The 25,791-nt window shown below is 42.5% G+C and overlaps 2 protein-coding genes across 4 annotated transcripts in view; one reads left to right on the forward strand and one right to left on the reverse strand.

The window, feature by feature from the left end:
- The window catches only part of LOC126561506 (importin-7), a 431,061-nt gene that overhangs the window by 306,412 nt on the left and 98,858 nt on the right, over positions 1 to 25,791 (reverse strand). The window contains exon 1 of one of the 2 annotated variants that reach the window (XM_050217699.1): positions 15,870 to 15,873. The exons of the other annotated variant lie outside the window; for it this stretch is intronic. The gene's annotated coding sequence lies outside the window, so the exon portion shown is untranslated. Of the gene's footprint in view, positions 1 to 15,869; positions 15,874 to 25,791 lie in introns of those variants that run through there. 2 annotated transcript variants of the gene reach the window in all.
- Positions 19,422 to 25,791, forward strand: part of LOC126561526 (rap guanine nucleotide exchange factor 4) — an 84,087-nt gene continuing 77,717 nt past the window's right edge. For both annotated transcript variants that reach the window (XM_050217731.1, XM_050217732.1), the window contains exon 1: positions 19,422 to 19,548. In XM_050217731.1, the coding sequence (XP_050073688.1) occupies positions 19,514 to 19,548 (35 nt within the window). In that variant the 5' untranslated portion in view covers positions 19,422 to 19,513. The remainder of the gene's footprint in view (positions 19,549 to 25,791) is intronic.

Genomic DNA, 25,791 nt, shown 5'->3' on the forward strand with positions numbered 1-25,791 from the left:
TCTTTTTTCCCAGTACTATTCCCAGTGTAACGTCCCCGAGTTTTGCCAGAATATTATTCGAATTCTAATAGACTATCCACGAGTGGAAGAGCGTGAGAAGTAGACTGTAAAATATAGCATCTTTTAAGCAAACAAGCCGGAGAAAAAAGCGTTTTGTGTCAGTTTTGTGATCGAATCGATTTATTTTAGCAAGCCTCGTACCAGACTGGTGGTCGGAAGTTAATGCCAAGGTTCTAGAGTATACCTGCACTGCTAGCTTCGCGTGGTGAACCCTGCTGGTGCGTATTAATACGAGTCTCGCAACCCAAACAACCAGAAGTAGATGTAGTGAGTGAGTAGGTGAACCTGTTTTTCAGCCTTTCTCGCGGGCACAATTGGATGTGTTCTTGCAACAGTTGCACAGCAATAAAAGAGGTTTTCAAATAAGATTCGAAATGAATGGTAAACTGGTCCCGGAATGCTTCCCACTGTGCTAAAGATCTGTAGCTCCGTAGCCAGAAGCTTTAAACGATAAGAAACAGCATCTTAATTTGCGGAACAGACGAATTCTTCTGCAGCGGAAAAGGTGTACGTCTCAGATACGGTTCTTCCGTTTATAAGCGGATGAGCTTTATGTTACACGCGCAAGATGTTTCTTCGAAGGATGACAGAAAGCTAAGGTTGGCTGAAGGATGCTCCGTATGGTGACGGTTAATATTGATGAGATCTGTAGGAGCCATTTCGGAGCAGATTATTTAAAGCTGCAAGTGGCTGTAAAAGGAAAAGCGCACGAGGGCACAAACAATGTGGTTGAAAAGGTAGCAAGATGGTTGTGTTTGTCGCTTGGAGACCCTCCTTTTGGGGCTGCTTGCAATACGCTTTATGATGATAAATGAGCAGCTGGGTGAAGAAGAAGTTTAGCATTGGGAAACATTTGATAAATTCTTCGATTAATAAATCAGATAAAGAAAGAAGCATGAGTACAGAAGAGCACGATGAATATATCGTGCTAAACGAAAGTACAAAAACGACATTTGGGAATGGTTTTGCTACACTTTTAAGCGTCTAAATGTAGTAAGAATATTAAGCAAAAAGTATGATTAGACAGCATTTCATCAGGAAAACACTCACCTCACTTTCATCACTCGGTCCGCGCCTGTGTGCTTTGTGTCCGGTCATAATTTATTCAGCATCTGCCACGGTTCCTTTGCTTTAAGCTCGCAAAACCATTCCCTTGCTGAATATCTAATCATTACACCTAGAGCATCCTTTCTTTTTGTTTTTCATTGTTTTTCTTGACTGACGCTTTTTTTTCGCCTTGCTTTCTTTCGTGGCTTGGTGATTTTCCTTACCTTTTCCGAGCTCGTTTTAAGGTACAAACTGGAAACAGTTTCCTCTGCGAACAGCTCCCTTTTGGGTGATGAATAATTTAGTCTCATTAATCTGAATCAAGAAATGCGTAACAATTGCAATAAATGAATGTAGCACGTTGTTAATTGTTTCAACACGAACACGGACGTCGCTTGGGGTTTGTTTGATGCGTGTTGCATGTGTTTAAAGTAAAGAATGATAAAGTAAAGAATAAAAGGAAATTGAATGTTTACTTATAAACATTTATGAATGATTGAAGAACAGGACAAATCATAAGCACTTAAATAACATAACAGCAGTGTCTATAAAAAAGAAGTCTAAAACAAAGAGAACAATTCTCATAAACTTCTTCAATCCGTTTTAAGCAGTGTTAATATTTGGATAACGTTTAATTCAACTCTCCAACTTCTTAGACAAGCGTTTACAGCGTTTTTTTTTTTTTATTTCGCTAGTCAAGTAAAGCACATAATAATCATAAAGAAACCAATCAGACAGCTCCATTCCACCAGATCGTAGTTTATTTTGGCCATCAGTCGGCGACACCTTCACTGCACGAGACGATGCCAGGTGGGAAGAAGCTGCACAGGTTTGTTGACAGTCGAGCCGTGGTGCCGCGATGTATTATGATGTCATTAAGGTCATCGTTGGATTAACGCGCCACGCACGGCACGCGCTCCACATACCCGACCAACCACGCTCACCGCCACCGAAGCCAAGCTTTATGTGATTTTAGGGAGAAGCATGCAAACTTCGATTAACCATGCACAAGATCATCGCCGTCGTCTTCGTCGTCGATCGGGGTGTGCGTGTACGGTGTGGGGGTGTAAGCAGTCGAACGAGTTTAACGCGCGACCGCCTTCGCAAAAAAAAACCACACACACACACACACACACAACACCAAACCTGCTTCGTAAACAACAAAACCCACCCTCCGACGAGCGCAGCATGAGGGCCGAATGCCTGTTGCTGTTTGTTGTGTGGAAAAGAGTTTTGCAAGTGGTCGTGGCTTTTTAACCGTGGCAAAAGTGCGACCAACTTCCCGTCTCGATAGCGCAAGGGTCACCCGTGACCGTGGGTTTTGCGGCTCGGATACCGCGAGTCGTCCGCCGGAATGTGGTGGCAGCGTTCCGTTCGCCAACTGTTACTAAAAAACCCTTTTTCGGCACGGCTCAGTACGGCAAGTGTAGTTACTGTCTGGTGAAACTCATCCAAAAGGCGATAAAAAAGAGATCAGACCAACTCTTTCCGGTAGAAAAATCCATTTTCCATCGCTGGCGTACGTATATTTACTAGAGAAGATTGATTTTGAAGTGATTCCCAGCCCAGGTCCGTGCATTTTACATCCCACTTCCTTACGATGGTAGGGCTTTTCGAGGCGTCCAGTTTTGCCTCGATTTAGGCGCAAAGCAGCCACGCGATCTGCGACCAATCCGTCCGAAGTTTGCATAGCGCGTTTCTTCGTGCAGCAACAACAGCAAAGTTCAATGGCGACCATCACCCGTTTCATTAACTCGTTTAGCTTTAATTGCTTTCGCTTTAATTAAATTCTTCTTCCCAAGCCGATGGTCGACGATGCTCTGTCAGCATCGATTGGAGCGAGGTAGATTTTCTGTGTTTGATTTTTTTGTTGTTGGTTGCCGTAGCTTGATTTGGGCAAGAGAACCATTCTCGGAGGTTCTGGCTTAATGGCTGCGAGGAGTCTGATGCCTTTGTTATGAAGTGTGGCGCTTTTTTTTTGCCTCAACCATCGGCGCTCCATCGTACTGGACTATTGACGGTGCTTATCCACGCTAAATGCCCTTTGATGGATGCTAACGGACGAACGATGCGGCGAAAATGATGTTACGGATAATTCATTTTCTTCCCTCGGTAGACCTAATGAAATATGATCGTAAGCATAGAGTGATGAATAAAAAAGAATACAAATAAGTCATTCAAGGGTAGGAATTGCGGGCCAAATTTGAATTAAAAAATAGACCTAGAAGGTTGGACAATTTCACCTCAATTATTTAAGTGATTTGATTCTAGCTCATTCCTTCCCTTTGTGTGAGACAGTAAAGTATCAAACACGGAATTTGTGTAATTGCATGAAATTTGCTATGAAAATTGCATACCTTAAGGTTCATTAATAATTTTTATAATAAATATTCAACAACACCAAACTCCTAAAGTTATGCAATTCATTGGGCAATATCCCATTTTTGTGTGTAAATGATGTTTCGTGTTAAATCGTTGCAATAAATAGCCAGATTTCATGCCACATTGCATAATTTCAACGCTAAATGTCTGCACATAAAAGCTTTCAATTAAATCGAATTTACGAGAGAAATATAAACTGATAGCTCATTGTTTTCTGCCCGATTTACCTTTGCCTCGGACCATTCGAAGGCCTTTTCCAGTAATGTCTAAAATGTTCCTTTTTTTTCGCACGAAAACAACTCCGACATTTACTCCTGATAATACTGTCCACAAGGACACTGTCCCATTCCATTACTTACTTACCTTGGTCTATAGAACCGAGTGGAGATAACGCACTGTCAGTCTCGATATTGACGCTACACTTTTAGCGCCGGAATGTATGCAAATGATTGTATTTTTTTGCTCCCGAATCGTCTTCTACGGCCTGCCAACTCAACCGTACTAGACGATTGCTGTAAAAGGTGCAATAATGTGAGCGTAGAGAAAAAAGAGCCCCATTGACTGTAATGGTATGATGAGCTTACGTGGAAAGATGATTTTTTTCCCACTGTACAATTAATGTACTGCGTCAGTGGAATAAAATGGAACGAAATGGTACCGGGGTTCCATTTGGTATTCTTCTTTCAATCAGTCCTTTGCCCACTGGAATTCCACACCTGAAATACCCTTTTTACTGGTCCAATAACACACTGGATGCAACGGTGCCATTGATTCGTCGAAAAGAGCAGAGGCACAGTTGTACCCAGTAGTGTATGGTCACCCAGCACACCTGGTACAAAAACTGTCATTGCCCATTGGCGCGAGCTGTCAAACGTAAACGCGCCCCGAGTAGACATGATGCGCTTAATGCGGGAAAATTCAATCAACGAATCTCGTGCCCGGACTTGTGATCGATCGATGAATATCGATGATAGCTGACAGCCGGTAATGAAGTGAACGGTGCAAGCAATCGGCAACCCACTGGAGTGGAGAGTAAATCACATACGGCATCACAGAAGCGTAGTAACTCGAATAAGTTTATTTTTAGCAGAAATATTTTATTATAATCTTTTCTGAAGCAAATAGCTTCATTCGTATAATGAAATTTGTATGATTTAGCCGTTTCCTTCAACAATACGGTTATAGAATGGTTTAGAGGAGCGCTGAGACCCAGGCCTCGTTTAAGTAAAATCCACTTTTAGGCGCAGTCCCGAAGGAAAATTGAATTAGGGTTACCCAAGATTGCCCCAACGCACTGTTGACTCGTCTTCGCTGTTGGATCTTCGTTGGCGTGGTGTTGCTGCTATTAGGGGCCACATTCTTTTGACCATCAGTGTTTGGTCCACGGTCCCAAACGAAAAAAAAGTCGTCCTTCCAAGAACCCAATCTACACCTTTCTCCACACCACCAGCACGATTCTTCCTGCCAAGATGGCTAGAACGTACATTCCACCCGGAGAGCGAGAGATAGCCGATGTTGGGAAGACATTCCGACGGCATCATGATGACATTCGAATTTTGGCCGGAAGCAACCTGCTGAGGCGCGAAACATTTCGCAAGCCTTTGCTTCGTCTTCGTGCACGCTTACGCGGTTGATGTTTGAAACCACTGGCGGCGGAGGGTAGGTTGTGGCGAAATTATGGCATTTTGAGGGTAAATTGAGTTGAGCACAAAGTGGAGACCGGCACCAAGTTTTGGATAGGACGCGTAGGAAAGAGGACATATCGACTGGGGACATACTTGAAATTGTTGTGTGTCGCTAGCATTAAGACTTTTAACTGTTGGCCGGTTCGGTTGTGAGATGGTTGCGAGTGGATGGGCTTTATCACCCTTATCACTTTGTTAATAACAAAGTGTGTATTTAAATATTAGGAAGCGGTGAATTGCACTGGAATTATTTGTATTACAAGGAGCAAAATAAATATAGACAATGTTTGAGGTTCAAGAGCTGTTACAGATGCTTTTATAAAAACAACTACAACTCAAAGTTGGTGCAAAATGTTTCCCAAAAAACCTGGGTGTTTTTGTAGCTTCTTCAAGCTAACCGGTGTAAAATAAATCCCTGGTCAACAAGTTTTCAAGAGTCGTTAACAGGAAATGATACCTTCTGATACGTACAACAGGACCTGAAACAACAATCCATTTTGAAAGGTTTGCTGAAGGAAAGCCAACACAAAAAAGAGAGTTGCTCATTTTTGGGTCAAACAAAAAAAAAAGGGATAATGAAACCAAACATAAAAGTCTTCCTGTGCAGGGTGCAGAAAAAAATGAAGCTAAGCGTCGTCGAATAACAATAAAATCATAGAACGAAGACAAACACTCGAAATGAAGTGAAGAAACTCGTCAGTGAGTGAGTGAGTGGAGTGTACTACTTGCCTTCGATATTGAATCGAATCATCACGATCACGGGCCGTTTTCATCTCGTGTCACTTTCCCGGCCCTTTGCTCCTCCCGGACGAATGATTGGAACGGGCGAATCAAAGCCAAAACGAAGTCAAATTTATTCAGGATTACGACGAAATTGAAAATGAACAAATGTAAATGGCTTTACCTTCTTGGTACGCTATGCTGCCGGTGGTGCTGCTGCTGCTTCAATTCCGCTTTGCAGATGATCACAACTATAAACCAGGATGTGTAATTCAGGTTCATTAGAACGTTGGAGGCCATCGAATCGAAGGGTAGGCTTGAATCGAACAAAACAAAAATCCCAAGCGTCCCAAGGTGGCATTGAATATAATGCTACCGAGCGGGCACACATGCGTTAGTGTGTGCGTGTGTGTACATGATAGTCCATTTTTATTTGCAGGCCAACGAAATGAGCTTCGCAAAGGGACCCATTCTTAGCCACGGCACTGATGATACCGACGGAGGGAAACGGGCCTGAAGAAGGTTACAGGATCAAGGAGCTTTTGTGTACCCAACACTGGCTAACTCTCTGCAGTTGGTGAACACATGTACGCGGACGGAAAAAGAGGGAAAGATTGGATACCGAGCAAAGGGTTATGTTTTGGTCCCTTGTGCTATTTATTTATTTTTTCACTTCCCTCCATTCGCTGCTACATCGTGGCAGGTAATTGAGACCTTTGCTGATTGTTAGTAGAAGCGATCGGATGCTATCAGTGACAATTAGGATTCGGAAAATGAAACGATCCCAATCTAGTTCAATTCGGTACTGGTACAGGTGTGTTTTTCTTTGAACGAAACTTTCGCACATAATTTTAATAGGATTAGGTAACGAACTGGAACATTAAAAAAAGCTTTGATGTAGCAGCTTTTTTTAAATGATCAACAAAGTATTTTAAATTTGCTGTAACTGTTTGCTCATTACCAGTTGCCAAAAAGTCCTTTTTTCAAATTCATTTAAACTATCGAAAAACTTAAACCTTAAAAAACTCGATTCCTATTTCCTTAATCAAAAACAAAGCGCCCTGTCACATGCAGCGAAGATGATGAAAAAAGTTCCACTTTACATCCCACTGCCCACCGTTCCTTCACCCTCATTACAAACGGAAGCCCGGTTCTGGGGAATTCAAGGTCTCATGCTTATTGCCGGAAATGTTGATCCAGGGACGGACTATAAATTTTAAATTTCTTTCCACGCCACCAACCTCCAATTCCAACCTGCACCTCGACATACAAAGGATTGAACATACAGCCATACATAGAGCATACGTTTACATACGGCTGCGGGGAAGGTTATCGTTTGTTTGGGTTCGGCTTTTTTGACAGTTTAACATGCATCTCAATGATAGCGACCGGGTATCATGCCTCGGAAGATATAAATTTTGAACCGTCATCCTCAATGGAGGCACCTGGTGGTTTGTAAAAATGATACTAACCGCAGGAGGTTGATTGCGAAAAACGGAATCGTATTGGGTTGCGGAAATGCGGTTGATGGAATTTACGATATGCAGATAAATAGAGCTTACATTTAATTGTGTGGAGAAAATAGAAGGAAAATTCCTGCAAACGAATTTAACCTCAAGTCCTATTCAAGCTTCATAAAGCAACATATATAATTTTTAATGGAGGTCTTTTTTATGTACGAAAGCTTCGTGTGTATATCAGCCTCAAGGTTATAGGAACTCTGTATTAAATTTATTTTCGTTTCCCCTTTCTTTTCCATGAAAACTCATGACGCACGAGATGATCTTCGAACAAGTGTTGCACGTTGACCTTCAACGAATCGATGGAGTAGAATCCATTTTGATCCCTAATAGGATATAAACGTTCCTGTATCTTGTGTGTTGCAACACAAGACAAGAGCTATTTTGTCAAAAGTAAAAGACTTTGGCCATTTTCGGCAAACAACACATCCGCCGAAAGCGACCCCGTAGAGACATTTGATGGACTTTATTTATGGACGCCTAACCTAATTTCAACTTTCCCGATGGAAGACAAACATGTTGGCTCCCCTCGCACAAGCTTGCGTCCAGCTTCAGGTCTGCTGGAGGACATTTTTAGAAGGTTCCATGCAGTTCGAGCTATGCAGCACCATCAACTGGACAGGACCCGCTAACCCGTCGGGCGAAAAACGGTCGTGGAAAAACGGAAAACTAAACCATATGGTGGTGTCGCGCACCCGCCGAAAATAGCTCGTACGTTTGCCTTTCCCGGCAGGATGCGGTTCCGGGAAGCGATTCATTACGTTGGCCTGGAGGGGGATATGGACGGTACGGTGATTGTGGGTAGAATAGGGTGGAGGTTGTCGCTAGCAGGCTGCTGACTCTGGAACGATAGTGCCTAAAGGGGATGGAAAAGTTCATCAAGGTTTTAACCGTAAGCGTAGCAGGTGGGCAGGTTTATTAGTTACTTAGTACCACGTCGCGTATTTCAAGTCCACGGTGGGGCTGGTAAATCTTGTCGAATGGGATGTAAAGTAAGGGGGAAGCTGACGGTTGGTTTAGGCACTAAAGCTAATCGGGAGGTAAAAAACTTGTGGTTGAAATATAGGAAACGATTCGCATTGTTGTGCAGTGAGTGAGTGAGTCTGAAGGTATGCAATCAACAAGCACTTAGGCTCTTGCTAAATTTTTCTCTGATCAATTCTAAAAAGCACAAAAATGATCCCTTAGCATCTAGTGAAAGAGTATGATAGATTTTGGAAACTAAATACCAAATTTGCAGAAATAAATAATTCTGCATTAAGTAACAAAATTCGAGACAGCTGTTCGATTAATGATTTCCATCCACTGTGAACGGTGTGTACCACAAGGGAAAGCTTCCAGATCTGCTACGCTTTCACTCTCAAGTACTAGTTTCGCTGCATTCTACCATCGGCTGCAACCGGTACCAACGACCGTACATTTCATCCGGAAGTTATGCCTCATAGACTTCATTAGATACAGCCTATACTGGTGGAATCGGATCGAACTAACCTCGCCCGGTACGATGCCCACCATAAAGATCGTTACACAGTCGTGGTAAAGTCGTGAACGAGCACATGCAAAGCCTTAAAACCCTTCCCTAATGGCGATGGTGTACCATTTTGCTGCACGACGGTGCAATGTGCCAGCGTCGTCATATGTAGGTCGTAAACGATTGCAGGTGACACTAACGTGGCTGGCGACTAGAACGTCGAACATGCAGGGTAGCATAAACATGTATCAACGTAGAACGGCACGTTGGGGAGTCATGTTTTTTTGTTGTTGTTGTTATTATTGCTCCTTCTAGTCGATATTGCATTAAACATACGGCGACCGTTATGTTGCAGGTGTACCGACCTTCCCACTTTGTCGCGATTTTAACCGACGTGCACATTTTTAAAAAGATGTACTGCTTCCCTTCTCACAGCGAGCTACGGCGTATTTGCATGACAAAAGAATATTCCCTCTATTGACAATCTTACTAAACCAGGCCACCTTCTGTCGCAGGAAGGCTTTAAAGTGAATAATTTTATCATAAAAATGCATGATTGCCGGTGTTTTGTCCTACAAATTGCATACTTTAGTATGTTTCGCACGAAATTTTTGCATGCAACCATAAAACGCCTTAAATTATGCAATATGCAGGACAAAATTAGCAAAAATTGTTCATAAAGGAAAAAAAAAACACAACAAAACCCAAAGCCAGGAGACATTTCATAAGAATTAAGCACAAAGATAAGGGATTGTGGTTAACGACATCTCCCGCGATAATATCGCGATAGCTCCCAGCTATCAATCTCTTCAATCAAACTTCCGTCAACAGCTATTACACAACGCCTTGTTCTCGGAGCCCTTTCCGAGGTTTAATGTCCTTAATTTTATCATACAATTAATTGGTACCGTGTACTAATTAGGAATTTCATATGCCTTTATCCGGGGTCACATATGTGGCCTCGCATCTTCGATAAGCGCAAATGATTATTTGACATTAGCGCACGCGAGTGTGACCATGTTTTGCCGGTTGCCCAGAACGTCACAGACGGTGCGGTGCGTAATCACAGCTTCATTAATTAATCTCTTCAAGCAACGGATTCGAACGCAAAATCCAGCCAACAGAGGCTCGATTCCCCGTAGGGAATCATTTAATCTACAGTCTTGATTTGACACTTGGGAGCGGAGGGGAGGGTGATACTGATGGAGAAGCTATGGAATGGTGGGGGTGAATATTACGACAGCAGGAAATGTAACACTTATCGGATTGATGAGTCGCGGGTTTTGCTGCCCTTCGATGGAAGGACTCGTGGTGAGAACCACAACATCATGCTGGGTGTTTCTCGTACGGTCTTCATTTCGTTATGGTCTAATAAAATCCTGAAAAGGCCTTCGTTCGTTCGTTCCTTCCCTCCCGGGTTGGGTAGGGAACGCATCAAAAACGATAGCGATAGGGATATGAAGTAAGCTCCTGTTCATGAACTTCTGCAAGATGCTTCTGTTGGCTCGTTTCGGCTAGACTGGACATCATGTGCTGGAAACGATGTTTAATTAAGCAAGCGATCGAGTTGACGTGCCGCCATTTCGGTAAATCATTGGTCATCGTCACCGGTTGTCGTTGTATAATGAGATTGAATCATCGCCAGTCACTCTCAACCTTAAGTTGGATGTGACATTTTAATGCCCATGGCGTGAGAAATTACTTTTATACCTTCTTACATTGATTTATGTTGTATTTTACTTGCAAAACATTTTATTGTTGCAAATTTTGCCTGTTAAAGCAGTCTAAAGCACACCAGAAAAACTCTTTATTCGTGGGCCGGTCCCACCAGACGTATCAGTTCGCTGCCTCTTCGGCCTACGCGAATGAAATATTCAGCTTGACAGCAGACGTGTCCTGCCCAACCCATAACCGTCTTCGTGGTGTGTATGTGAGTGTGTTTTTTGTCTTTTTTTCCCGTTAAATGTTTGTATTTTTTATTCGGTAAGAATCATCAGTGCGTGTTTGGTGAATATAACTTGGACAAATATTTAGCATACAGCAGAGGCCGTCTTCAAGCTCATGATCATTGTCAGACGATTAAGCAGTGGATTTGTGTATGTGTGTGGGGGTGCTTTATTTAGGGGGTAGGCGCCATCATCAAACATGCAAAACTTTACTTTAGCGAAGGTTAATTTATGCAAACAAAATTTTTATTTCTTTCCAACACGGTGTGTGTGTGTGTCCACTCCAAACCCGTTACTCGGCAATGCCCGCATGCCCACGTGAGAAAAGAAGATTTTTGTTTTGCTTTTGTTACAAAATACAAAGAACAACTTTCTGTACAAAAGTGTAAAGCTATTTTTGATGAGAGATTTATGGCCTGTTGGCCTCAGGAGGTCAACTTTTTTTGGAGTACGTGGTTGAAGTTTGTACCGAACAAAACAGCGTCGGAATCGACGGTAAACGGCACCAAAAAAATGGCACTTGCTTTGGAACGCGTCCTTACGTGTCGGATTCGATTGGCGATGCAGTTGGAGCACGCGGCTCCAATGGCATAAATCAATTGGTCGATGTTGTTTTGGGGGGGTTTATTTCAAAAATAAATACTCCATTTTATGGCATGACACTTCTGAGTGTGCTTTGCTTCATTGATAACTGTTGCCCGATAGGGGCGGTTGCCTTTCTCCTATATTGCTGTGTATTTCAATTTGTTATTTTATCTATTTTTGGATTCGAAAGAAAACTGAGGGATATTTAACTGTTTTTATAATAAATTTTATGTGATAATGGATACTAGTTTTTGTTAATGCTGCCTTGTTTCTTGTACTGTGTTGCTCTCTGTTGTTATAAAGCAGTTTCTTCTTAAGTAACGACATTTTACATCGCTGTAGTAAATGACATAAATAACCGATTTATATTCTCACATGTCTACCTCCATGTGTAGCTGATGAAAAGGGATATACAGTTAATCCAAATTCATTTACCACACGGGATATTCGGAATGCAAGCAACTAGCGCCCGCTTCGTGATCCCATTCGGCGTTAGATCATTCTCTTGCGCTCCTAATTGAATTAGTTGTTGGTGAAGAAATATCGTACAGAAAATCCCCGAATGAAAAAGGACCCTTGTGGCACACACACACACATGCACACAAGAGTTCTGCCCTTCTCGCCGAGACGTCCATACTGTTTTTGTTTTCCATGCCGTTACTTGCGGTTTGCTTGTTGCACTGCGAACGAATGGGAAGAAAAACATACATCACCGAGGCGGAACTAGCAAATACTGGCAGGCGAACCCCCTGTGGTAGTCAACCTTCGCCAAAGGCAGATGCAATGGGGATGAGAAGCCCGAGACTCGAGTGTGGAGAATTGTTTTTCGCTACTTGTTTCCTTTTAATTTGGGCACCCTCGAGGGCAGCAGTTGATTAATCAGCGTCAGTATCAATGCTGAGGCAATGAATAAGCCCGGAGATCGGAACGGCCGGACTGGAAACGGTAAACACTTTTATGCATGCACTGTTTGAGCTCCAAATCTTGCTTACTGCTTTCTGTGTGTGTTAAAAATGGGAAAAGTTTCCATGTTTTCGAATTGTAATGATTCTGTGGCGTGAAGGTTACGAGTTTTGAGCATCGTTCGAGAGCAATACAAGCAAGTATGGGCACACGTATACAAGCGAAACTTTTGCAACAAACATTGAAACGCATCGTCAATAAATATTATAGTCGAGCAGAAGCAGCAGCAGCAGTAGCAACAGCTGACAGCACCACGGAACATCGGTGTACGGTTTTACGCTTAGCTTAAAAGCTTTCCATTTGCTCCCCAAACAACTACCACGAAAGTAAAGTCCATCAGCATCGGATGCTGTGTTCACGGTATGTGTGTGTGTGTGTGTGTGTGTGTGTGTGTGTGTATCGTACGTTTAGCTACACTTTCTGTTACATCCAGCAGCACCATTCCACCCGGTGGTTTCGTTGGCACAGGTCGCGCACGTGGTTTACGTTTGCTTTCAGCATTTTCGTGTGTATCGATCCAGGGGCAAATGATGGCGCTGCCTGCCAACGTGGATGAGAGTTTGTAGCTGCGAGCGTACGCGTGACAAGTTCCACGGAAAAGGTGCGTTTTGTCGGAGGGAGAAAGTCTTCGCAACTCCTCGGGCCAAAGATCCAAGCCCAAGCTTGGCGGCCTGCCCTCCAAAGAATCCTGAGCGCGAGGGAAGATATTCACGTAGTTTATTAAATTTTCTTTATTATTTATGGCTTTCCGTTTTCTCTCGTTGTTTTCTGGCGAGAATGAAGCAAACGACAAGCGGTAACGTGCCGTAGAAACTACGCGTTACCACATCCTTCCTTGAGTTTGTCGTCGACGCCGCGAGCATGCTGCACTGAGGTAGTAACTTCTGCATATCTCTTCTGCCTGTCCGTTCAGGTGGTGTTACAGAATTAACCGTAAAACCGTGTTCACTTGTTTAACTTTTCGTCTACCTTCAGTTTGAAAGATCGTGAAGTTTTTGCATGAAGTATTTCGCGTTCCTTAAGAGTTGTCCGCTGTCCGATGTACGCTAGGGAGCTACGGTTGGGACTTGGGACTCCTACAAGAGGAACGCTTTTTCACACTTCCGCTTCGCAAAACCATTGTGCACCGAAGCACATCCGGTTCCGATCGGTAGATATACGAGGTTTGGAAGTTGCGGAAATCTACCTCCAACCGCAGAGACCCTGATCAACGGGAGTTTCTACCAAAAGCTTCCTCTCCGGACATCCACCGGATATAACTTTGGTTTATGGGACGAGTGACGAGCAAGTAAGACAGTGTAAGGAGCCTGACTGCTTGTAGATATTCCGCGGAAATCACGGGGATCAAGTTTAAAATGGAAATCATAATGGAGCGCTGGTCCCCTCCGGCTAGACCCTTTCCTGTTGGCAAAAATGGCGCACCAGTACGAATGGTGGTGGGAGTTTTTCCATTACTTATTCAATTTCAATTAGGCAATGGATCACCGGAGGGCAAATGCGCCCAAGGGCTGCAGGTTTTTGAGCAGAATGGAGCCAAAGTTTGTCCGCTGTCGTTAGGTATTGGTGGTTCGGGGAGAAATGTTCTTTTTTCCAAGGAACACCTACATTAGCGACAAATGCGCCCGACGTTGCTAGGAATCATGTGCGGCAATATCCTCGCCATATCATACATTACGATGGAAGCGAAGATTACAGGACCAAAAGTCCTTTTTCCCCATCTGTATTCGTCACTTTCGCACCGTGTCGTGGCAGTGATGCATAGCACAGCGGACCAGCTTCAAATTTCGAAAAATATTTCCACAAGGTCCACACGGGCGTACGCAGGGATCAAGCGTGAGATACCTGGGTTCGTTGGAATACTAATTTTCTGTTTGCATAAATTTCACTCCACTCAATTTCTGAACTGACCCCGGGAAACCTGGGAGAACTAAGCTGGTCCTGCTGTTATGCTTCGCTACAAACGCAGAGTTCACCTTTTTTTTTTTCGTACGAGCTCGTTGAGGATCGTGAGCATTCTTTACCGGGTGGACGTCAAATCGCACCTCGTTTCGATTCGGATCATTTTTTTGGTCACTGTCGGATAGGTAGACAGCCGCCATGGGTTCAGCCGCCGGCGACATGCATACGAAATTCATCGGACTTTAAGAGTATTAAGTATTTTCCCGTGCCGTTGCTCGCCGCCAGCTGATGGAAGTGTAGAATTTTTCACATGCTGCTGCTTTATCTGCTTAGTGTCCTCTCGGGAATCCGGGGTCCACACAAGCACACGCACACATGCCGCTATGATCTGGGAGCATGGTTAAGGAGCGAAACGTTTTGTGTGCGATGAAGTATATAGGTAAGGTCTGTGGCGTGCTTGCCGGGATCAAGCACACAAATCGTTACGGTTGACCATTCAGTGGAAAATAAACTTCTCAACGTGTTCGTCTGGCAGTCTGGCGCTACGTGTGTGTATGTAAGGGATAAAGTAACGTTGCCCTGGTGAAACTTACTCTGTTCTGACTTAATGCAGCTTTTCGGTCTGACTGTAGGACAAAACTAAAAGCTGCTGTTAAATTTTAATATTTTTAATAATTTTATTGTCTACTAAAAGTACGCAAAAGTCATACGCAAAATTATCTTATTTTAGCTGCATTACTCATAATCAGTCAATAAAAATCTCTTTAGCAAATAGAGCAATATCTAATAAACCAAAACCCAACCACTTCAACCATGCTGACGGTGCTGTGGCTCCTCTTTGATGAGTAAATCTTAACGGGTTACAAACGGGACGTTCTGATTGAACCATGTCCATGAACTACGAGCATCAATCCTTTATCTCCCATTGCCATTGTCTTTTATTTGCTACTCCGCCTCGAGGTTATCACGCTCGTCATCTCAGAAGCCGCTCAGAAACTTATCTGGAAACCATAAATCATTAAGCACCACCATCACGCGATGCTCGAATGCACCACCAGCGGAGCGTAATGAAGGAAAAAGCCCGACTAGTAGAGCAAAGCAGAGCGCACAGGCGTCCTTTTTACGCTTCAAAATTGACGCTCGCTGGAAGCACCGTGACAGTTTCGCATCCGACGTTACGAAGGAGTTAGCTTTTCCCTTCGTTATCGTTGCCCGTGTCATAAAGGATAATTAATATTTTAGCCATCAAATCGGGCGCCTAACGTTGGTGAAGGGTTCAGGGAAACGTTAGACTAGCAGTGAGCAGTGAGGCTTGTCGATTGACAGGATCAGCAATTCGGTGGAAGAACTTTGAAGAAAATGTTGAAAGCAGGAAAGGTCAGCAACGTGGTAATCGTTTAATTGGGGGCTGACACCTGCCAATTTACAGTGAGGAATGCCTCGTTTGTATTTTTGGATAAGCTAATTTTTTCCATTGAGCTTTGCCTTCGACTGAGAATAGTTTTAATGTTGTGGAGTTTAGTATTGACTAGTTGCCTGGGCTGTTTTGAGCACACTTCGAGTAAGGCAACAATCGGTCAGCATTTGACACACGATTAAGCCATGTTATGATTAATGTCCTCACGAGTGCTTTCTTCTCGGCTAATAGCGTGTAGGAGTCACCCACTAGGGCACGATATTTAATGCTTTTATTGAACGCATCTAACCTCATGACAGGGCAAAGGCCCGGGTTACCACTAACAGCGACAAATAGCAACAAAGCATTTTAGCGCTAGCAAATATCATAAACTGTGCGGATCACTTAACTCCCGTTTCCTTGCGTAGGATTTTTGGATGCTCGCGTTCTTCAAAACAAATCAATCATTCCGAATGTCGGTAGGTTTGCGTTTCGTTCGGACAAATTGATGATGGTCATCGGGGCTTACAGAGCGGACCGGCAAATAAATCAAACCTGGAAAGACATTTCCACCTACACACGCGATTCTTGTGTCGTGTTTATGTTCCGTGCTGTGGCTGAAAGTGAACGAGTAACATAAACCACATTAAACGCGTGTTGCCTATCGAGTGGTCGGTGCCGAGTTCGGTGGGAAAGCTTCCCCTCATTTCATTTTCGAGGTTGGAGGTTTCAGTTATTTGAGGATTGGAAAATTGCTATTCAATTATCGCAGCAGGAAGCAAGCAGCAACTGTTGAGCTGCAATGTTATTTGTTAAAATGAGTTTACGCCACGTGGGAAAATTGATTTACTGTGAGGATACGGGTAAGAAAAGTTGTATGTGTTTTAGGAAAATTTATTGTAAAACGTATGCTATTAATATCAAAACTCAGGAGTGTAAGTATGTTTGTATGCTTGAAATTCATTCCCTTAACATAATGCCTACAGGTAGTTTGATTTGCTCTGTAATTTGATTATTTTTTACCTTAAATAAGTTTCATAAAATCCCGTACCCTTGCTTAGAACTTCATACACAGCATCGTACAGAGGTTGCATTTTTTTCTATTAAGTGCAACAATAATCAATTATTCAATTAAATGCAACTGTAGCCAAAGCTCGGGCGAGCTTTCGGATTGTTGCTTCCGAGAAAAAACAACTTTTACCACACGGAAGCTAATTAATTGATGTTGCAAATTAATCATTTCCAATGTGGTCATTAAAGGAAATTACTTTCTGAATGTTTTTCCACCTCTTTCAATCCACTTGCCCGTGCTGCGTTTGTTTGATATTTGGAGGGATGCAATGAATGGAAATAAATTACATTCGTATGGGATGGGTTTGTGTGTTCGCCGAGGATGGAATTGCTTTTATAGCTTTTGAACATTCAATTTAGATTAAGCAAATACTGGAATGCTAAAGTTGAACCGATTTAAAATGTTAGGCACACGGAAATAAACGGTCGCCGTTCAATAGGCACCTCCAGATGTTTATGATGTACATATGGAGCCAATTATGTTATGCTGCACATATTAAAAATGCATAAAAAAGCTTAAATAAGCTATCTAATATGACTTATTATCTCGTGTTGTGCAGGTTAGACGATCACTGTATAGCCAATTGTACACCGAATCAGCGTTCTTACTAGCCTGAAAGTAGGCAATTCACATGACGATTGTTTGAAGGTTTTATCATTTTTATTGACATCTTTCCGCTTATACAGTTACCAAAATCTTGAGATTATTGCCTTTAATGTACCATTACAATAATATCTTTTCTCCCCAATTTTCCATTAAAACCAATAGAACAAAATGCATTTTCTACTGAGCAGAAAAGATAAATATTGAAATAAACTCATCCGTTTAAAATAAATAAGCGGTGTGACTAACACATTTATTGCATTTATTAGGGTACAGTCGGCTTGGTACATGTGTACTGCAGACGAAGATATTTCGATTCGCTTTCCTTCCACACCGCAAAACACGCAAAACGCGTGCCATGTGTAAAAGTTGTTTAATTAATTCACCAACTTCTTCAAACCCCGGACAGTCATCAGCAAAATAATTCCGATTTCGAATGCAAATGAAGACGAAACTGTTGGCAGAAGGCCAAGAAAGGACATCCTTGTTATGGTTGATGTTATGTGTGTGTGTGTTTGTTGAACTGGTGTTCTTCTTTTGGGCTAAACTCACAGCCCTTCCTTTTCCAGTAGGAGTAATAGTGAGGAAAAAGCGAAAAATAAAAACCGTTTGTAATAATCATCACTCTGGCGCACACCGTTCATGCATATTTTGATTTTAATTTAGTACCAGCTGCTGCTGTTTCCGTAGTGGTAAACGGGAAGCTTTCGAATGATGTGTAAGGGGAAAAAAGCAACCAGAACGAAGAGTTTGTTCACCTAGCATCCCTTGCACGGATCGGGTCGGGCGAAAAGTTGTCTGCAAGGAAATAAATAAAAGCATAAACCACACAAGCGTAACCGGAATTGAAACGAAATTTACTAATCAAACTTTTTCACTCTCTTTTCTCTCTCTCTCTCTCTCTCTCTCTCTCTCTCTTGAAGAGTTTTTAGAAAGGACAAGTTCACCCCCAATGTTCGACACGATACTGAGGACATGAAAAGCCACAACATGGTTTTGGTGGTTGTTGGTGAGGTGTACAAACATTAAAAGAAATTTAATAATGCTGAAACCTGTGTCTAGCATGGTCACCAAGTCGATGTGGGAGTGTAATAGGCCTATGAATATCCACTAGAAGGTTGGATGCAAACACGTGTGCAATCAAATTAAGGAAGGTAAAGGAAGGAATCGTTTTGGGAGTGGAGTATTGCGTCCGGATTGTAATTTGACATTATTTGATGAAAAACGCACTGAGAGGTACTTACAAAAATCAAGGTACTATGTGATAAACAGTTGCGATCTGATAAGGTTATATTTCATTTAGTTCTTTTTTATAAGACTGCCGTTTAAAATTATTTTTTCAAGGATTAGAATTAGATTAGAAGAACAATTTGATTTGTCACATCAGCAGGTTAAGTCTGCAATTATGCTTTTCTCGCCGAACGCAGAATAAAGCTTTCGTAGCTTTTCAAAAACGTAAGAATAAAAGTAAGGTGGATTTATGTAAAGAAGATGTGCATGTTGGCGTCGTATGTACACAAACACACCAAAGCTTAACCGCCACCACCGTCACCAACATCACCCGTCAATCCCTCCTGTTATGCTTCGGCGACTGGCTGATATTATTACAACGCGCCTTGCAGAATTGCTTTTGACGTAAAACAAGAATATTGAGTCACTTTGGCACTGTGAAGTCAGAGTAAGGTGTGCTATTTTGCGTCTGAGATTCGTTTGACTGCTTTTTGGTCGTTTACTTTACGTTTACCGTACCCACTTCCTTCATCCTTCTCTATGCGCAGTGAGTGTTTAAGAAGTTATCCAACCGGGTTATCCTGGCAAAGAAAGAACGTCTTGCTTGTATGGGATGTAAAAAGTGTAAAAGAAAGTGTGAGTGTTCGTGAGCGTGGACTTGTGTATTTTTAGTGCAGTTTTGTTGCTCAAGTGTGTGACAGGTATTGAGGGAAAGGCTAAGCTTCCCTTTGCGATAAAAGAAAATATAAAGCGTGTGGCGTATAGCAGCTTTGTGACATGTTTGAAATGGAAAGCATGAGAATTTGCATTTGTGTGCGGTTGCTGTCGTTTTACTCGAGTGTCTAAATTAGTTACAAGCAGGTTAATGAAGGCGTTTGAGCCAATTCAATAGGACCCTCAAGCGAACAGCGCACCATCAACAACGTTCTGCATCATGGCGATGGAATGGATTACGGCAATAGATAAACGGTAAGTCATGGTTCGATTAATTGATGTTTTGTGTGGCATATTATTTTGAGGGAGTCGACTAGAAGGAGGCGAATAAATTTAACAAAGTTCGACTATTTTGTCTCTCGGTTGCATACTATCAGGGGCAGTTAACGAATCAGTAACGAATGCAAGTAAAAAAAAAAATATCCCTCTCCTCTGATACCCTAAAATGATCATATTTGTATTACAAAGTCATCTTATTACGAGTATAATAAAAAATAAAGGCTTATGTCCTCAAAATAAATCATGCACACAGGGCCCACATGCGTGATTAATAGTCTTTTGGGTATCATAAAAATGACCGGAAACAATACAACGCCAGTTAATGCCATTTCAGCACGCATTTTATTTTACACGGCTCGATCGTTCCAGGCAACAACACAATGGCATATACTACCAACGGATGCTTAATTTGCTTTCGTTTAGCGAATGCATGGAGTCTCTTTTCCTATCGCTTTCACACACTTGTACACAATTTCGGGTGCATGTATTCATGTGTCGAAACGCGAAAAAATGTATGATTCTGAGGATTTCCTGAATCGAGCATAATTTAATGCAGCATGAATGAGTAAGTTATCTACTGAATGTGTCAGACTGAATGGTCATTCGTGTTGGTACGAGTAGAGCCCGCTAAGAGTAAATGTTCCAGCTGTTTAAGCTTACGAAGGTACAGCAAAAAAGGGAAATGATTTTCATCCTTTCTTTCGGTTCAATGTTGACAGGAAGCATTTTTTGACCAATTGTTCTGGGCAAAATGCTGAGAAAGAATTATTTGTTTTCTTTTTCTAATAGTAAAAAAATTTTTGGCTTAAAATCGTGCCTTTTCTGAGGTACTTACGCGATTGACTGGAAGAATGGTTCCATTTTTCCAGCAAAAAATATTTGCTTATTTCAACAATATCTCATTTTGTTTTTTTTTGTCGTTATACAGTAACACAAAACATTCATGAAAAAGTCCAGTTTAACACAATAAAAAAGCACACTATAGTTGCTATATTTCACTACGACAAAAATTAAAACATCAGCTTCTATTTCTGCTCCACTGTGGCCAGTCCAACTGGAAGAAAAACCGCAGCAGAAACGCTTCCAACATAAAGCAACGTCTCAATTCGCAGCTGAATCAATATTGACTGTGTGGCAAAGTTAATCGAAATTTGTGGCTACACTCTGCGGAGATTTGCGTTGGTTCCGGGGAAAAGATTTAAGCACACGATGGGCGTCGAATTTGATTGTGAAATTCTATTCGAACGCACATACTGCCATTCTATTTGCTGCGTGAAAGAGCAACGAAATGTAGAAGAAATCAAGCCCGGAAAGAAAGCTCAACAAGAAAAATACTTTCCCCACGATGACAAGAAAGCACAGAGGAAATGTCGTACTCAAGCGTGTGTGTGTGTGTGCGAGAGAGAGTACAAATACAGGCGAAAATCGATTTTAAATCCCAGCTCAATCCTGCACCGGTGTGGCGTGGTGTCTTTTGTTCGATTTGTTTTGGCAGGGGGAGAAGCGTATTCTTTTAAATATACTTTTTAGCCGTCTGTGACAGCATAATCTTCTGATCGTTCAGCATCACCATCAGCAGTAGCGGCGTCGGGAAGCAGCAGCAATGAGCGTGGTGCGCGTATTTGCTGACAGATTTGCCGACCTGTTTGCCGAAGCGATTGGCGCGTTTGGGAAATCACACGGCGGTGAGCAAAATGGGAAGCAAAAGAAGTGATGAAACATTCACGGCAATCGGAGCAAACGGATAATATTGACTGTTTGCTAATTTGCTACAGCGAATATTGAGGGTGTGGGTTGGCGCTGTGTAACTAAAAGCTTTTGCACGTGTTTTTTCTTGTTTTATTGAGCCATTTTTAAAGATGATATTAATGCAAAAGTTTTAGTAAATTTATGAATATTTTAATTTTTTAAAACAAAATTTTTACAATCGCAGTAGCAAAGGAAAAGAAATAATGAAACAACATTAAGAAATGTATACTTTCACATCTCGTTTCGCCCGTTCAACCAATCAAACTCGTACATGCTTTCAAAACGAATTGATAAGCACCAAAGCTCTCCGGCTTGTAAAACACTTAAACAATATACAAATCGGAACTGAAGAGGAATACTCCCAGCCGTTCGGCGTGGATACAATCTTCACCATTCACCACCACAAATAGAAAGACAAACTTTTGGACTGGTGGATCCGGACGTAGAGAAGTGGCAGACGTATTCTTGAAAAATAATAAGATTCAAAAGACGGCTTATTGCTTATTCATTTTGTTGAAAAATTTCAATATAATTTCGATGTTGAAGGGATGGAGAAAAGGGTGGGTCACTTCGTAAAATCACCATGGCCATGGAAATTCTTATCCTGGTTACGACTGCAAACACTTAGCGGTTGAACGACGCGTCGTACTACTGCTGCTGGGTGGACAGAAATTGAATTTGCAATTAGATGAATTTACTCAGGATCTTTGTTGATGGTTTGATGTTGTGTTCGTGTTTGATGTTTCGATTTGAACGGTACAAAAATAGAGGTAGCTCAATGGACAGTATTGGGGCCACTTTTAAAGCTGAAGAAGTTAGTGCGCCTAAATGTATGAAATTAAATATTCATAAATATTCCTACTTACCCCGTTAACAGTATCTTTGCCTTCGAAAATTACTAAAAAAGTTGTAGAATCCTTTTGAATTCGTGTTGAATACCGTTTTCTAACACCCAGAACCGATTAAAGCACCACGAAAGCATGCTTCAACCTCTCAAAAACGCAACACGACACCTTAAACTACTTGAAAAATGCGTCGATTTAACCATCCCACCCACCGACCAACGACACGGTATCATTCATACGCGCACGCTAGTTCAATTTAACTCCGGATGCTGGTAGCGCAATCGGTTTCTATCTCCTTCCTCTTCACTGCTTGTTCACTCATCCCGACAAGCTGCTTCACACGCGACAACCAGGGGAATTCAGTCGGAATTCACACAACATCGTTTTCCAATTTGCACCGTACCGTGACGTTCCGGGCACTGCGACAGATAACAACCGTGTGCCGCACCTGTCAAAACACGCTGCCTCACGCATCCTGCTGTACCTGTTTGCTGGCTAGAACTCTCATTGCTTAACTGCCAACAAGCTAACGTGTCGATTTGTTGCTCGAGGGAGAGAGAGAGAGCAACAAGAGCAATACCAAAAAAAAGGGCTGCTAGATGGGTGCGGAAGGGCACAAGAGTAGCGCCACCTGGTGGTGACAGGCGAAACGGCAATCCATACTCTTACTTCCGGAGTCAAAACAGCTGTCACTGTGCAGGGTTTTTTGTTGTTGTTGTTTTGTTTTACATTTGTTTCGTGCTGCCGCTACCGTCACTGCGATGGAGACGCATGGTGTTTTACAGCTCGATCGAAGGACGATCGATACGCTCGAGCTGGATTGCGGAAATGGTACAAATGAACGTTGATTCAAGGTGTGATGCAGGCGTTCTAGGCACAATCTGCTAAAGGTGACAGCAAATGTGATGTATTTTGAGACTCACGATGAGCATTTTACACACAGTTCTTACTATTTTTATGTTGCTCACAGACGGTGAGGCGACATGTGCACTCAAAAAAAACCTCCTTCATTGAGAAGTTCTAGCTTATCGTGAAAAAGGTATGCGTAAACCAAGAAGATAATGGTGTACATCATTAGTACATTTCTCATTGGACTGGAGCAGGCTGACATGAAAAGCATACAAGTGGTAGCTCTGTTCATCACAGAAAACTGAAATTAAACCTGACTTTATCCAGATCTTTCGGTGCTCACTTTGTAATTTGTTCCATGTACAGCAAAAAAACTGATCACTCTGTACGTGTAGCTCAGTGATCTCCGTACGTGAACCATTTTTTGGCAGTTGTTGTCATTCACACAAAAAAGGAAACGGCAGAAGTACTTACGAGTGCTACCAAAGCAAAGATCCAAACGGAAACTGTTCCAAGCAGCAGATCAAAGAACGAAACAGTAACGACAAAGCACATACGGACATAAAAATGTAAATATTCGCCCACAAAATTAACAGCAAATATCCTAACAATGAAGCAAAGCACCACCGACCACCAAACATAGAAACATAAGTGAAAGAAAACTTTACCCTTGCTAGTGCGCTTCGGAACGCTTCGGCAGGGAACGCAAGAATCGTCCCCCGAAAACGGCAAATGATAGCAAAACTAAATACGAGAGCAAAAAAACGGCAGCAACGACGACAAAAGAATCACAAAATAGCGCAACAGGGTCGTCTCGTTACAGAAAACAAGACGAGCTCTATGCCATCGAAGACCAAAGCCCCAGCGTCAGCATTATCGTCACCATCATCATCGCCATTTATGATACGAGCTTAGTGGTGGTAGGAGAGTTCGGGGAAGCATATACACACGCGTACCATCCAATGGAACCGTCCTGCCATCGTCCAAATGCCTTCCAGCGGCCGTGTACTTCTGTGAGAACCTTGTAAGGGTAATAAAAACACTGGCACAACTGGGGGCGAAGATGAGGCACAGTGGGTAAAATGGAAAAAGCCATGGAAAAATGACCCAACCCCGAGAGTGCCGAAGTGAAGCAACATGTAGCTTGCAAATAAACTGACTTGCTGAGATCGGCGTGTGTGTGTGTGTGGGCTTGTTTGTATGGGTGAAATAGACAGCAGGAAAAAACACGGACTTTCTTCTACCTCCCCAAAGCGGAATGGGAAACGAGTAGCGCACCATTCGTCATGCCCAAATGTCGGCTGATGGTGACGATTCTGATGGCGAATAAGGGTGTGTTTTCGGATGGTGAGCTTTCGTCAAACGGGAAGGAAAGGGTAAGGTAGGGGTAAGAAAGGACGAACGAAATGTTGAGACTGATCGATGGAGTCACCGGCTCATAAATAGTTATGTGTCGCATCATATTCATTCCCACGAAGCTTGTGGAGCCACATGTCGTCAGCATCAGGAAGCTTGCTATTAAATGTATTTTTTCATGAGTGTGGTTTATTTTTTGTTGGTGCAGTTTTTAAGAAATGTTTAGATTTCGTTTAAGATAAAGCTTCTCTTGAAACTCTGAGGATTAAAAAAGTGTGTATTATATTTAAAAGAGTGCAAAATACTTCAAACATCAGTTTTGAATCAACACGATTTTCAGACAGCTGTTAGTATTTATATATTCTTGAGAGATCCTAATACGTCAGATTTTAGAGTGCAACTTATACACCATCCTTTGAGCCGACATTGGCACTGGCTAACCTATCGCAAACGAACGTTGGAACGAAGGTGGATCATATTATAGTTTCGCTTAAAGAAACACACATCCATCCTTCCGTTCGATGATTTCAGTAAGCAGGATAAAGGTAGTCTAGGCTAGCAGTATGACGAGTTGGATGCTCTTTCACCACAAGAATCATACTACCAGTCCTTGGTTTGTCTGTCCGTGTGTTTGTGTGTGAACGAGCTTTTCTTGGTGAGGCGTGCCTGAAGAGCGAACAGACACACATACAAACTCTCTCATACAAATACAGAAACACAACAGCAGGATGACCGAACTTTGGAAGCCACAGAAGAACCTAACCTCTACTCCACAGTGTGTGGTTTGCCGAGGTGTGTAAACTCCAGCGTACCGAGACGCTGTTAGTGTTGGTGTTGGCCATAAAGCTGCACCCAGTTGGATTTTCCCTTTACGCACTGATCCGAAACCATACTTCTGGTTGCAGGTGGTTGTGGTAGGTCGTTCCTATCACACAGACAGCACCCCTTCTCCCATCTCCCATACCTAACCCTGTAGTCTGCTGCCTTTTAAGAACCCGAAATGCCGTTTCGCATTTGGGGGTAATATTCCTTCTCGAAAAAAGTCCCCAAAGTCCTCCCGGGCATACAAGTTCGTGCTTGTACCGTGATGCGAATCCGTACAACATCTGGGGACCTGCTTAAGGGTGTAGGTTTTAGCTACCAAGTAGACCGAACCACGGAGACCATCCCTGTGTCTCGACGACCGTTCTCGTTTATAGCTGTTCGATTATTAATTTTTGTACCGAACCGTCATATTTTCTTCCGCTTTCATTCTCCCGAAGGCACTTGGCAGGGTGAAAAACGGACACTACGATTCCTTTCGATCATCCAGCTGCAGCATCCGACACAGAGTGGAACTTATTCCGAGAGGAGATACTGGCAATGCCGGAAGGAAAAAGTATAATTTAGCAGATGAGCGAGGACATCGGTCTGCGTTCTA

This window comes from Anopheles maculipalpis, chromosome 3RL, assembly GCF_943734695.1.
Source record: "Anopheles maculipalpis chromosome 3RL, idAnoMacuDA_375_x, whole genome shotgun sequence".
NCBI lineage: Eukaryota > Metazoa > Arthropoda > Insecta > Diptera > Culicidae > Anopheles > Anopheles maculipalpis.